The following is a 13,942-nucleotide window of genomic DNA, read 5'->3' as shown; positions in this document are numbered from 1 at the left end:
AAGCTATTTTTAAGTTCTAGTTAAGTTTTAAGTTAGTCTAAACTGTAAGTCCTGATAGGATTTTGAGTTTTTGGAGTGTTCAAAATAAATGTATGATACAGGCTGTATTGGAGCGCATTAGGGTGCTACTTGGTGTTTTATCCAGCAATGACTACTGAGCTAAAATTGATAGTTAGCATTATTGAGTTTTTATTTTACACCTTCATCACTCCACAACGCTATGTTATGTTAAACCCTGTATGTAAGACACGTTAGCCACGCATCGACAGTGGTCATAATTAATATAAACCTAGCCCTCCGCAGGGCTAACGTTACGTGAGCTTGTGACAGTAACGTTAATCTTTATCTATTAGCGTTTAGCGCTCTTTATTAGCGCTTAGTGCTCTACTGCTTTAAGATGGCGGCTGTTTACTAACGCTGCCCAGAGCGGCCGAGTCTGTCATTTCGCATCTAGTTCAACATACATGTGATCTCTATGAGACTCATTAGACGCTACCTGCAACCAACGTAGCATTGTGCGGGCTAGTATTTAGCAACGTCGGCGTCGTTTGTAGCGCTGTCGGTTGCAGTAAGTTGTTTTTTTTTTGCTTCTTCCTTGACGCACGTGACATCAGCGCGTTGTCCCGCATTAAAAGTAGTCCAAGTAAAACGTGATGCTTAGAGCTGTCAAAATAAACGATTACTCGAGGTGAATAAAATTACTCGGATCAGTTTTTAAACTCGAGTTACTCGAGTTGCTCGAGTATTCGTTTCAGCTCTAGTGTGAAGAAACTGGAGAACCCCAAGAAAACCCAAGCAGCCATGGGAAGAACATGTAAACTACAATATTTATTTTGTTTGCTCTTAAAATACCTTACATCTCATCCCAAAGTGGTTCGTGTTCTGTTTTTTGAAGTTGTGAAATTTTACCAAGTTAACAGTTATCAGGTTCATTTTACTGAGTGTGGACTTGCAAAACACTATTATTTGATACACCTCAGAAATTATCATCTTTCCCCCGGAATTATTAAAATGATAGTGGGATCCCAATAGAGTAATGCAATATTCCTCTTTTGCACATTTGCCACCTTGTTTCTGTTGCACCGGCCAGAAGAAACCTAGGAAGACTCTGGTCTGGCTATGTTACCCTGCTTAGACAGCCAAAATAAATGTGAAACCCTCCTTCAACCTCAGTCTTGGAAGTGTACGCAAGTGTGGTGGCAGACTAATGTTTGAAGGGAATTCCTGTATGTGGACTGGAGCACTCATGCAACACTTACTGTGCATTATGTTAAACTGTATGTTTACACTGAGTGAATGGGTGCTTCATCATGATGATTGATCACAGATTCCCGTCAACTGTCAGGTAGATTTTATGTTGGTTAGTAATAACGGTGCTGCAGTCATAAGAAGGGGAGTAAAATCAAGTGCTTTGAGATGATGTTGGCCTGGCTACAGCACTCTGACTCTGCTTTGTCACTGAAAGTTGACAGCTCACGAATGATATCGAGTTTCCTCTTGCTGGCGTGCTCCCCACATTTCCACCCCCCTAGCTCGCCACCCGCTCAGCAGCCCATGCTGTCTAGCCTACACCTAGACTTGGGTGATAAGTCATTGTTATGAATTAATTTTTATTGCAGATGATTAAAAATAATAATAATGTGTTTTTTGTTTTTCTTTTTTTGCCAAAAAGGAAATTATTAAACAGTTATTCAATTGATTATTTTATCAGAAAATGTATTTCTTCGGGAAGTTTTTACCTTATTTGGGGGGGCTGACAGCACTAACAAAAGGAGCAAAAAAAGAATATTTAAGACAGAGGTTTTGCACTTTATATTTCAACATTTGCTGTATTTATTTATTTTTTTATTGGACTAGCGACTATTTTTAAAAACAACTTAAACCTATTAAGACCAGGCGTCAACATACATAGACATCACATTTTGGGTCATGTAGGCCATGATATTAACATTTAGTATACAAGTGTGGCTTACACAAAAATTCAACAGAACCTGCCTGGATTTGTTGTCTTTTGGTACTGGTTTTGCTGGTACAGAAATAAGCATATGCTGAATTTCTTAGGAGGGTAATCAGACCACGTGCACCAAGGCATATGTCACTGGTGTAGAGAGACATGGGATTCTGCTATCTGTCATCCGTCTCTCTGGGGGGCAGAAACAAGAAGAGAGGAGCATGCTTGATTGTGCGTCAGCGTGTTTCTGTACTATGTGAAACATTTGTATGTGAATGTGTGGAACTAGTTGACCCACTGTGGTGTGACTCCATCCACGTACAGGAGAGGCAAAACAAAAAAATAATTTTGCCTATTGAAGTAGCAAAAGTACTTGTTGGAAATTAACACACACAATCCTAATAAAGTGCCAGTTTATGTATTAATCATACAAAAGTTATAGAGCTAATGAAAATGTAAGCCAGCCTACCAATTTTAGTCTAATACTTTTGGTGTGAAATTTTTTAAATTTAATACAATAAGCAGAGCCAACATTTCCTTGATGTATGAGTAACTTTTTAGTGTAATGCTGTTTCCTTTCCTCGGTCTTGCTGTGGCACAAGGGAGCTCCCATGCAGGGTGCATTTGAAGTGGCTTTAGGGAGTCCCTGGAGCGTGCCAAAAGGTCAAGGGTTACAACAACCGGGCCTCCCTGGACCCCCGCCCCCCAGGCACACATCCACACACACGTGCTTCATCCCACTCGCCCCCTCTTGTCAGGATCACAGATCACTTCCAGATCTCGCTGACACATTTGACAGCAATAAATGAAACCACTTGCTGTTTTTGGCCTGCACTCAATGCCACCCAATTTCACAATTGCAATGAACATTTTCTGTATATGGTACGCTGACCCTGATACATCTTGCCTTTCTTCTGTAACTTGTCACTGTACACATAAACACTCTCCAGCCACTGCATTTGACCACATACACTGTCTGATGAGATCCATTACAAGAGCACCATCATATTATTTAGGGCCTTAATCATCATTACTCATCTGCAATAAACACCTTAATTTAATTCATAACATTGATTTATCGCCCAAGCCTACTATACACTAAATCTAACAATCTATCAATATCCCCCTACGACCTCACAAGAGGTATGGGAAGTGTTTCAACAATGCTTTTAAACCAATCACCAATGCTCTCTCTCAGATTTGCTCTCTGTAATTCATTGTTCATTGAGTATAAAACCGACTGTGTGGGCCTTCACTGGAGAGCTGCCACACAAGTGCCGACAACTATCAAATAAAGGGTGCAAATGAATAAAAATCTTTATCACTGTCGCTCATGATGTCAGAGGTACATTGTTTTCAATTAAATATACCCACCTGGACGCCACGAAGGCTCGCCACGGTAAATGCTAATGATAATTAGAACGCGAATGCTATGCTAATGCTCTGAGCCATCTAGCCAATCATCATCGCATTTGCAATGGTGTCACCACCAGTGTTGTTAATTTTACTTTAAAAAAGTAATTAATTACAGTTACAAATTACTTCTCCCAAAAAGTAATTGTGTTAGTAACTCAGTTACCTGAATGTAAGAGTAATTAGTTACTTGGCAAAGTAATTAGTGATAATTTTCTTTTCTTTTTTTCTCTCAAAAACAAACAAACAAACAAACAAAAAAACAGGTCACGCAATGTGAAGTTTAAAGGGTTTGGGGGACAATTGGCCCTAGCCCAATTCTTTACCCTCTACTTAACTAGACACAAGGGTATTGCGATAACTAGATAGTAACCTTTGCTATGTGTGGAAGTCATTTAAAGTTGTGAATCAACCATTAAAGTTGTTAAAATTGCTCCCGTTACTGCATTAGTTCCCTTCTGTCTACTTTAAACATGTGTACGTTTTAAAACTGTTTCATCATTTAAATATAGATTTAAGTTAAGATTTTGCTGATTTAGGAGCATTTTAGATTTAAAAAAAAAAAAAAGAAAAAAGAAAAAAAAAAGTTACTTAGGTTCGCTTGGAAGGATCTCTACATCAGAGCCTTCCTGAGAGGTCTACTGCTTTAAGATGGCGGCTGTTTACTAACGCATGTACTGTAGTCCTTAAAACATGTTGCCAAAGCAGCTGTGTCTGTTATTTGCATCTAGTTCTATAATATGATATTTACCTTGTCATGTGGGCGTAGTTTGTCGGCTATGGCTACAGTCAGGTATTATTGGAGGCACCTAGCAACGGCGTCTTAGACACTCCTGCTCTGCTCTCTCGTCTCCGTGAGTACATTTCTCTCAGACTTTTTGTATTCAACCAACTTGGTAACGCATAGTAACACACGCCTTTCCCGCCTCAGTAACGGTAACGGCGTTGCCAAGATGAGAAAAGTAATTAATTAGATTACTCATTACTGAAAAAAATAACGCCGTTAGTAACGCCGTTATATTCTAACGCCGTTATTAGCAAACCTGGTCACCACACCCTTCCTTCCTCCTCCCAGCAGCTGTGACAAAATCAGACAACTCGTGCCTCATTCAACCAAGTTATAGTAACGCCCCCCTTCACATCCTCAGTAACGGTAACGGCATTGCAAAGATGGGAAAATGAATTAATTAGATTACTCATTACTGAAAAAAAAAAAAAACGTTATCTCTAACGCCGTTATTAACAACACTGGTGGTGGCATGCCCCGTTAGGCAATACAGGAGCTGATGAGACCAGACGAAAGGTCATTGACCTCCCGTCCTACTCTAATTGGTCCTGTGATAAACAGTCTACCTCTCTTGGGACTGCAGTATACTGAAGTTTAGTGTAACAAGGAGTGGAGTAACGGGAGTCTAACGAGTCCTCCTTTCACGCGAACATTTGGTAATACGCTAATTAATTTTAAGAGTCCGACATTCCCCTACTGGTCCTTAGTGAAAACAGATGTTAAGATGAAAGGGAGGGGCAAGGGGCAGCAGTGACGTGGGTGCTTGATTCTTCCAAGTGAAACAGACACACATCTTTTAGTGAAGTAGAAAAAAAAGAACGATAAGCAAGGATCAGAGTCATTTTTATGCCTATTTCTCTGTCGGGTGAAATTAATGCCTGTAATTTCACAGATTGTTGCATAGCTGACAAATTTTCTAGGGCTAATGACAATTTTCACAAAACATTTTCTATGAAATCTATGCATAATCGAATAATGAGTGCTGCAAACGTGGACTGCACTGACTATGTAGCCGATTAATGAGATACAAGATCATAGATGAAATGTTGACTTTGTAATTATTATTTTTATTTTTATTTTTTTGCTTATCAAACATTTCTATACTATAAGGTTTTTGTGATGAAATACAATTGATTAGAATGTGATTAATCCTCATTAGCCTGTGCATCATTGAGTGTTCCTTCAATCTAATAACATCAGATAAAAGAAAAATTTTACTTTTTTGATTTGACTGATTCATCACATTTCTAGAATAGTTGTATATAGACTCCACCATCAGATGACAAGACAGCTCCCATAGACATTGCGCCATGCCTTCCCGTAGGGGGCCGACCCAGGCAGAACGTTGAGTTGGTTTCACTGTGATAAACTCAAACACGCTGCGTTCTTAGGTGGAAAATAGGACGAAGGTTTTACTGCATACAAGCAGGCAAGAGTGTCTAATGAGTGATTTGGTCGAGGATTCAAGGTAATTATTATATTAAATAGCACCATGCATGTACTTTGAAACGTTGTGAAAATAATCAATGGATAAAATTAGTTTAACTTTTGTTTGAAATATTTACGTAAAATGAATGATAACTCAGTTTTTTGCTTTTAACCAAGAATCTAGACTGTTTTACGTTCATCTCTATAGAAATACCGCAATTTAAGCATTTATTTACAAGCATTTTCAACTTAAAAAGCTCTTTGGTTTTTTTAACGGCCGCCATGTTAGATTACACAATACCGTAACTTTGGCTTTAAATATTTACATAAAATGAACGATAACTACCTGTTTTTTTTTTTCTTTTAACCAAGAATCTAGACTGTTTTACGTTCATATCTATAGAAATTCTGCAATTTAAGCATTTATTTACAAGAATTTTCAAATTTAAAAGCTTTCTGTTTTATGACGGCCGCCATGTTGGATTTTGTATCGCTACACAATAGCGGAATTCAACCTAAAAAAGTTGTGATTGTATACAGAAAAATGCAATTTTGCTTTTGTTGAGTAAAATCAAGATTATTCTGCATGCTTTTCTCAAGTATTAATTTTGAGATGTGAGAATTAAGTGATTTTTTTTAGCTGCTAATTTTGTGTAAAAACTTATATGATGTTAAATATTGCTGTTGAGCCTGAAAATATAGGTGATTATCTCTGCATTTGGCGATTTTTGTGCATCTAGCGTAAAATTTGAGAATTTTATAACCAGTTAAAGTTTTGTTTTACTTAGGAAAACAAATTTTTGATGTTGCTGCTCATGGAGACTCATATATGCCAAAGGGATGTACCTGTTTTGGTTTTATGTTGGTTTTGAAAATATTTACATTTTAAGTTTTTGAAAATAGGCCCCTATGGATCGGCCCCTGTGTCCCGTCATCTGATAGTGAAGTCTATGAGTTGTTGGCTTTTGCGATAAGTCAATTATGAGTTTTCTTATTTCAGATGATTGAAAAAAAATAATTCAAGTGTTTTGTTGTTGTTCATTTTCTCCCAAAAAGGAACTTTAGCAACCACTTATTCAATAAATTATACCATGAGAAAAGGTTTGTTTATTTCTGAAGTTATTACATTGTATTTGGGAGATGCCAGCAAAAGGTTTTGCACTTTTTTTTTGTTAGACTTTTCACATTTTTTAACCCTTTATAGGAAAAGTGACATTTTTGATAATATTAATAATAATGACCCTATAAAATCCTGGCTTCCACATATGTAGACAGCATACTTTGGGTCATGTAAGCCACAATACCGCTGTTCAGAAAATGTATGCTAATTGAAGCTTTATTTTTTTTCTTTTTCCATGTTTGTACTCCTGACTACGCTGCGGTTGCTCCCAACAGGTAAGAGACAGTACCACAAACTTGACTTTTCTGAACACATTCCTCATCCCTCCCCCTATCCTGAAACACAGCTTTAAAACATTACTACCGCCTTCAATTAAGAGTGTTTTTAATAGCATGTTGGAATAAAGCCCTGCTATTGTATTGTAGGCTCCAATAATGCATGCAGACAAATGTTTAAAGCGCCCACTCCTCCTCTCCTTCTGTCAAGTCTCGATTACAATGCCTTAATTTGTTCACAGACAACATTTGCCACCCTCAGCACCAGCAGTCTTCACCGCCCCATTATCCGTCCCACCTCCTCCTACTCACCCTCCACCGTTCCCTTGTCTTGCTATCTAAACTCTTGCTTTTTCTTCCCCCTACTAGGGGCAAATCTCCTACTCCTCCTCCTTCACTTTTAGCCTAGCCCACCTCATCTCCTTGCTCAACATCCCTGCTTCTTTTCTCCTCCCTCAACAGCCTCCTTTTCCACCCTCCTTTGCTCTCAGCCCAGTTCTGTTTGTGTCTGTTTACCTCCATCGTTTCACCAGATGGTTTGTGTTAAGACTCTACATTTGACAGCTCGGCTGTTATTTTTTCTCCTTTTAATATTTTTTTGACCACCACATGGATTGCTCAGGCCTGCAGACACACACAAGAAAAGCAAGCAAGGGGTACAAGGAAATTATAATGTGAGAAATGCTGCAGTATTAATAATTTTCTCTGCAATTATTCTGTCAACTGAAGGGCAATAGCCATTGCTTGATGCTTAGTACCCCCGTACTTTTTTGGAAGAAGAAAATTACTATATACAGAATAGTTTGATATTGAGTACCGTATTTTTCAGGCGACTTATATATGTTTTTTTTCCCTCTTCGTTGGGCATTTAATGGCTGGTGCGACTTATACTCAGGTGCGACTTATAGTCAAGAAAATGCGGTAGGCCTAAGCGGTAAATCAATGTTATGGGTCATAAAATAATGAATTCCAGTTATTTATTTATTTTATGTTATTTTTTTACATGAAAGAAATGTAGCAGCAAGCCATTCAATTGATTATTCCATGAGAGTTTGTTTCTTTGTGGAGTCATTACATTATTTTGGGGCTGACAGCACAGAGAGGGGGAGAAAAAAAGTTATTTAAGACAGGGTTTTGCACTTCATTTATGTTGTTTTTGTTCAACACTTAACATTTTTTTTCACCCATTATAGGGCAAGTGATTATTTTGGGCAATTAATAAAAAGCCCTACAAAGACCTGGTGGACACACTTCAATACAAGGCAATTCAAAGTGCTTAACATCACATGAAGATCCACAAGCAGAGATAAAATGATTCATAAAAATCACATTAAATCAAAAGACAGTTAAAACAAAGACAATTGAAACAGGAAATAAAATTATACATAAAATGAATAAAAAGCAAATAGCTTGAAATTTGAAATATACAGTGTTACCTCGACTAGGGTTGTTCCGATCATGTTTTTTTGCTGCCGATCCGATCGTTTTAGTTTGAGTATCTGCCGATCCCGATATTTCCCGATCCGATTGCTTTTTTTTGCTCCCCATTCAATTCCAATCATTCCCGATAATTTTTCCCGATCATATACATTTTGGCAATGCATTAAGAAAAAAATGAATAAAACTCGGACGAATATATACATTCAACACACAGTACATAAGTACTGTATTTGTTTATTATGACAATAAATCCTCAAGATGGCATTTACATTATTAACATTCTTTCTGTGAGAGGGATCCACGGATAGAAAGACTTGTGACTTTGTATATTGAGACTAAATATTGCCATCTAGTGTATTTGTTGAGCTTTCAGTAAATGATACTGTAGCCATTGCCAAATGTATGATGGGAAGTGGAACCATGACTGTGCGTAGTGCTACCAATTGATATATCTTCTCTGCGTTGGGAAATAAATTAAGGTGTTAAGAAAAAGATCAATTGCTACCTTGCTTCCCCACATTGCTTCCCATGATATTTCTAGTCTTAGAGAGAGGGATTTTAAGGCTTTAGCCAATTATTAAAAGGCTCCAAAGGTTTCTAAAATTCACTGTACCTCATTTTACGCTGCCTTTTATCTCTCTATATAGGTAAAACGGCGCCATTACAGATTGAGCGCGACAATGCGTGAGTGGGTCGTGCAGCACAAGTATTAATTGCGTTAAATATTTTAACGTGATACATATTTGAAATGATTAATTACCGCAGTTATCGGGATAAATTTGATAACCCTACCTTAAGCCTAAACTAAAGACTCTGGATGAGTGTAACATATTATGTCTGTAATGTTTAATACAATTAGAAAACGTTTTAATTGAAAAAAAAAAAAAAAAAATTTAAAAAAGGCATGGCCGATGTTTTTTTGCCGATTCTGATACTTTGAAAATGACGTGATCGGACCCGATTGATCGGGATGCCGATCAATCGGGACATCCCTAACCTCGACATACGATCACTTCGACAAACGATCCTTTCGACTTCCGATGTAAAAATTTACTAGCAATTTGTTTCTACATCCGACGACTGGACGACATGCTCGAAATACAACGATTTATGACAGCGACGCAGTTTCTTTGTTTTCCCGCAAGACAGAGGCACGGCGGATTTTCTTGTGAGAGAAATCAACATGGGTTCCAAGAATGTTAGACCAGGTGTTGAACAAAGGAAAAAGGTGAGGCTTACCATTGAAATGATAGAAAAATATGACCGTGGTGCGTGCGTCTGTGAACTGGCTCGATGGTCCTCCTCCTACCTCCGTTCGCCAGTCTTTATAAGTTCAGATGACAATTATTATTGTGGTAACATCGCCAAAAAATCGCCACCTTCTTCAGGTTTTTAATCATTAATTTCAGAACTTGTGCAACACAACATGTCTATTGTACGTCGCAGCTGAGCAAAGTGAAACTAAAGAGTCCCTCTGTCAAGTCAGCCACGCAGTGCATTCAGGTACACCACGAAAAATCCGCCATCTTAGAACCCGATTCGTTACATTATTACAGGTTTTATTTTTATTATTATTATTATTACAATTATTATATTATTATTCCCAATTTGTATTAATAATGTATTTGTTTTGCTGTGCGTAACTGCCGTTTGCAATAGTACTAGCAGTATTTATTAAGGATTTAGTGTAGGTTTTTGGGCTGTGGAACAAATTAATGGAATTATAATGTATTCTAATGGGAAAATCCTGCTCGACATACGATCATTTCGACTTACAAACAAGGTCCTGGAACGAATTAACTTTGTATGTAGAGGTACCACTGTATAGACAGTTATGGATATGCTGTGACAAACTAAAGGGTTTTTAGCCCTGATTTAAAGGAGCTAACACTTTGAGCACACTTCAGACCTTATGGGAACTTGTTCAAGGTTTGAGAAGCATAATAACTAAATGCTGCCTCACCCTGCTTGTTTCTTGTTCTTGGAACATACAGGAGACCATTTCCAGATGACTTTAGGGATCCAACAAATCAACCATGTATTTTGGTCCAAGGCCATTAAGTGTTTTGTAAACGAGCAGTAGTATTTTATAGTCTATCTTTTGACTTACTGGAAGCCAGTGTAACTATTTCAAAACCGGTGTAATGTGGTCCAGTTTCGTTGTTTTTGTAAGGACTCTGGCAGCAGCATTCTGTACTAACTGCAGCTTCCTGACTGATTTTTTAATCAAGACCTGTAAATATCAGTGCAATAGTCCAATGTCCTGAAAATTAATGCATGCATAAGTTTTTCCATGACTTGTTTTGTCAGAAGCCCCTTAATTCTGACTATATTTTTTAGGTGGTAATAAGTAGATTTAGTGACGGACTTTTAGATGGCTATCAATTTTTAGGTCTGAGTCAATAATTACACCGAGATTTCTGACTTGATTTGTAGCTGTAAGTGACATTGTGCCAAGGTGCATGGTTATCTATGACCTTTCCTTTTTACCTGTTATCCACAAATAGGCCATAATATTAACATTAGCTGCCCTACATGACCTACACAGCCAATGATTTCAATGAGTGCCCTAAAAAAAAAGAGTTAAACATCTTAGAGCGTTCTTTGTCTTTTGTTCTTATTGTCTGCTTGAAAATGTAGGTGAAAGGGAAAATGTTTAGGCCATACCACATCGACCTAATATTCACTTATTCAATTCTGTGAGGAAGATTTAATGGAAGTGGTGTACCTTCTAGTTTCCATGTCTTTTAGAAGGAAGAAGTGACCACAGTTGCCAAAAAGCAAACCTTTTTATTGGTATTCAAAACTGTCAGAGACCGAAAAGGAAAATGAGTAAATACAGGAGAAATACGGCCCAAACTACATCCTTTGATTTCTATACCACTTATCCTGCTCAGTGCTGCAAGTCACTGATTGCTATTCCACATGTCTTTTGGCAAAAAGGAAAGCACATAGAGAGATAGACAACCATTCAAATCTGACATTTCCCACTGTCACTGAGAAAGAACTGAACTCACACTCAAATTTGTATAGTGTTTCCCGAGTATGTCCTCTGGTAGTTAGTAAACACAGTTGCATATCACAAATTGCCATGTGAAGTACAACAATTAAGAAATAATCACACTTTTCAGTAGTAATAAGAGTTCATCAATGCTCTCAGGAGTAAGAATGCTACGCTCTGCTTTCCTTTTTTCCCTCATCACTTTTTAAAGTAATGGCACAACTTGATTGGTCAAATGTCAACAAGCTGATATGGTTTAACTCATTTCCAACTTCATATCTTTAAACCCATTGTTTTCGACTTCATTGTAGGTTATTAGTTTATTTGTTAATGATTGTTAGTAGTTTGCTGCATTACTGTACAGTCTTTAGTTTGCTGTTAACTCTGACCATTTGACAAATATTTTTGCTGTGGTGTTTGTTGTGTTCAAATGCTCCTTAGGATAACAATCAAGTGCGCCCACACTGCTTTCAGTGACGGAACTGGTCGCATCTCTTCTTGCTGTCTATCGCAACTTTCAGACTGTACGAACATGAGTACGTAGTTACTATAACTATAGGCCTCTCCATTAGTTATTAAAACCATCCTTCGCTAGGCAGTCGTGTTGACACATGGGTACTGCGCATGTGACGTTGTAGTTTGTGCCAGTTATGCCTTATTTACTTGCCACATCCACCTCTAGCAAAGTAAAACCGCGAAAACTGAATGGACGAACGACGAAATGGAGACCGTCGAGGACACAGTGTCGGTTCTAGCATGTTTGAAGATTATAGTTTCCATCAGCTAGCAAATCCAGCGTCTACTCAGAGTAGGAACTAAAATGGTCCTCAGAACTCGAGTTCCCGGTCCCTAGTTCCTACATGTGCGAACATGCAAAATGGCATCATCATCCCCCAAAAGGTTCTAGGAACTGCAGATTGTTCCTACTGTGCTACAAGCACCCACTCAGACACTAGAGCTAACTTGTGGAAGCCGTAGTATTGCTTAGTTCTCAAAATATATTGAGTATGTTTAAAAATATTGATTTTTGAGGACTGAGAATCTATTTTAAATCGACAAAGCTTGTGAGTCAATATTTTCCTTTACCCTTACAGTTTAATATATAAGAGTAGCGTCAGTTCTTAAAACAATAGGATAAATCCAAGCCAGTTCCATGATGGCTGATTTTGGCACAAGAATAACATGTTGGTACTCAAAAAACATGATTTGTTTAACGCTCCCGAACAATACTTAGCATAGCAATGCAGGAGTTGAATCATCCAAATGTTTGCTCACTCATATGGCCCTTCTTGGAGTCGGCCACATTAGCTGCAACAGATGCAGTCTAATTCCTTTGGTTCCCCTTTTCTAGTAAACTACTGTATTGTTGGTCAAAGACTAGACCATTGTTGTGGCTGTAATTACTCCATTGCATTGTAGGTTATATGCTGTCATATTCATGTTTGCATTCTGCATTGGAGAAACTCTGAATGTGCTTGTTTCTTCTCACAGTATGTGGACTTTATTCGGAGAACAATGCCTCACGTACGTAGTTGTCCCATATACAGTTGCCTATCTTGCCATACTAGCATCATGTCATTCTCCTTTTTGCAAACTGGTTGAGGAAGTCCTTGTTGTAAGACGTAAAATGCACGAAAGATGGGAGAGTGGAAAATAAATCAGATTTTTAAAAACTCAATTTGAAAAACAAGAGACACTAATACCGTATTTTCCCGAACCAGCGATGCATAATAATTAGGGCTGTCAAATTTATCTCGTTAACAGGCGGTAATTAATTTTTTCAATTAATCACGTTAAAATATTTGACGCAATTAACGCATACACGGAATGACCCGTTCATGCGTTGCCTCTAACAGTTTAAAATGACGCCGTTTTAGCACATTGGGAGCGAAAAGACAGAGAAATTCGAGTGGATACAGGCGTTCATTGACAATCAGACTATCTTTTTCTTAACATGCTTAATTGAATACAACGCAAAACATATTGTATACCATTTGCAGCCACTACTGACAGGCATGGTTGCACAACTTCCCAGCATGCATTTGGACAGAGAGGGAGCTGATCTTTTTTTTTTTTTTTTTTTTTTTTTTTAACACGCTTAATTGAACATAACGCAGAACATACTGTATACCATTTGCAGCCACCACTGACATTCATGGTTGCCCAACTTCCCATCATGCAGTTGGGCGGAAAAGTTAAGTCGCTACAGTATCATTTAGTGAAAGCACAACAAAAATAACATTCCTATCTCTCAAAAAAATAATGTTCACAAAAAGAAAAGCGCTCAATGCAAAGAGAACTGGCATTCCCAATCAAAATTGCTAAGCAAAATAAACATCAAACTTACTCAGACTTTGCCTTGGCTAGATCTCTAATTAATTATAAACTCGCCATTGACACCTTGTGGTGTATTTTCAATCACTACTTTACTTATCTTTCCATTCCAACAATAATTTACAGAAAAATATGGCATATTTTAGAGATGGTTTGTCTTACGATTAATTACGATTAATTCATTTTTAAGCTT

General features: G+C 37.8%; 1 protein-coding gene across 19 annotated transcripts in view; it reads left to right on the top strand.

Moving 5' to 3' along the window:
* Positions 1 to 13,942, top strand: part of nfixb (nuclear factor I/Xb) — a 253,102-nt gene that overhangs the window by 107,073 nt on the left and 132,087 nt on the right. The window contains exon 3 of one of the 19 annotated variants that reach the window (XM_057861296.1): positions 6,975 to 10,223. The exons of the other annotated variants lie outside the window; for them this stretch is intronic. Within the exon in view, the coding sequence (XP_057717279.1) occupies positions 6,975 to 7,051 (77 nt within the window). The 3' untranslated portion in view covers positions 7,052 to 10,223. Of the gene's footprint in view, positions 1 to 6,974; positions 10,224 to 13,942 lie in introns of those variants that run through there. 19 annotated transcript variants of the gene reach the window in all.

The sequence above is a fragment of the Corythoichthys intestinalis genome, chromosome 16 (assembly GCF_030265065.1).
Source record: "Corythoichthys intestinalis isolate RoL2023-P3 chromosome 16, ASM3026506v1, whole genome shotgun sequence".
NCBI lineage: Eukaryota > Metazoa > Chordata > Actinopteri > Syngnathiformes > Syngnathidae > Corythoichthys > Corythoichthys intestinalis.
The sequence above is the reverse complement of the archived record's forward strand: the minus strand, read 5'-3'. Positions and strand labels throughout refer to the sequence as shown.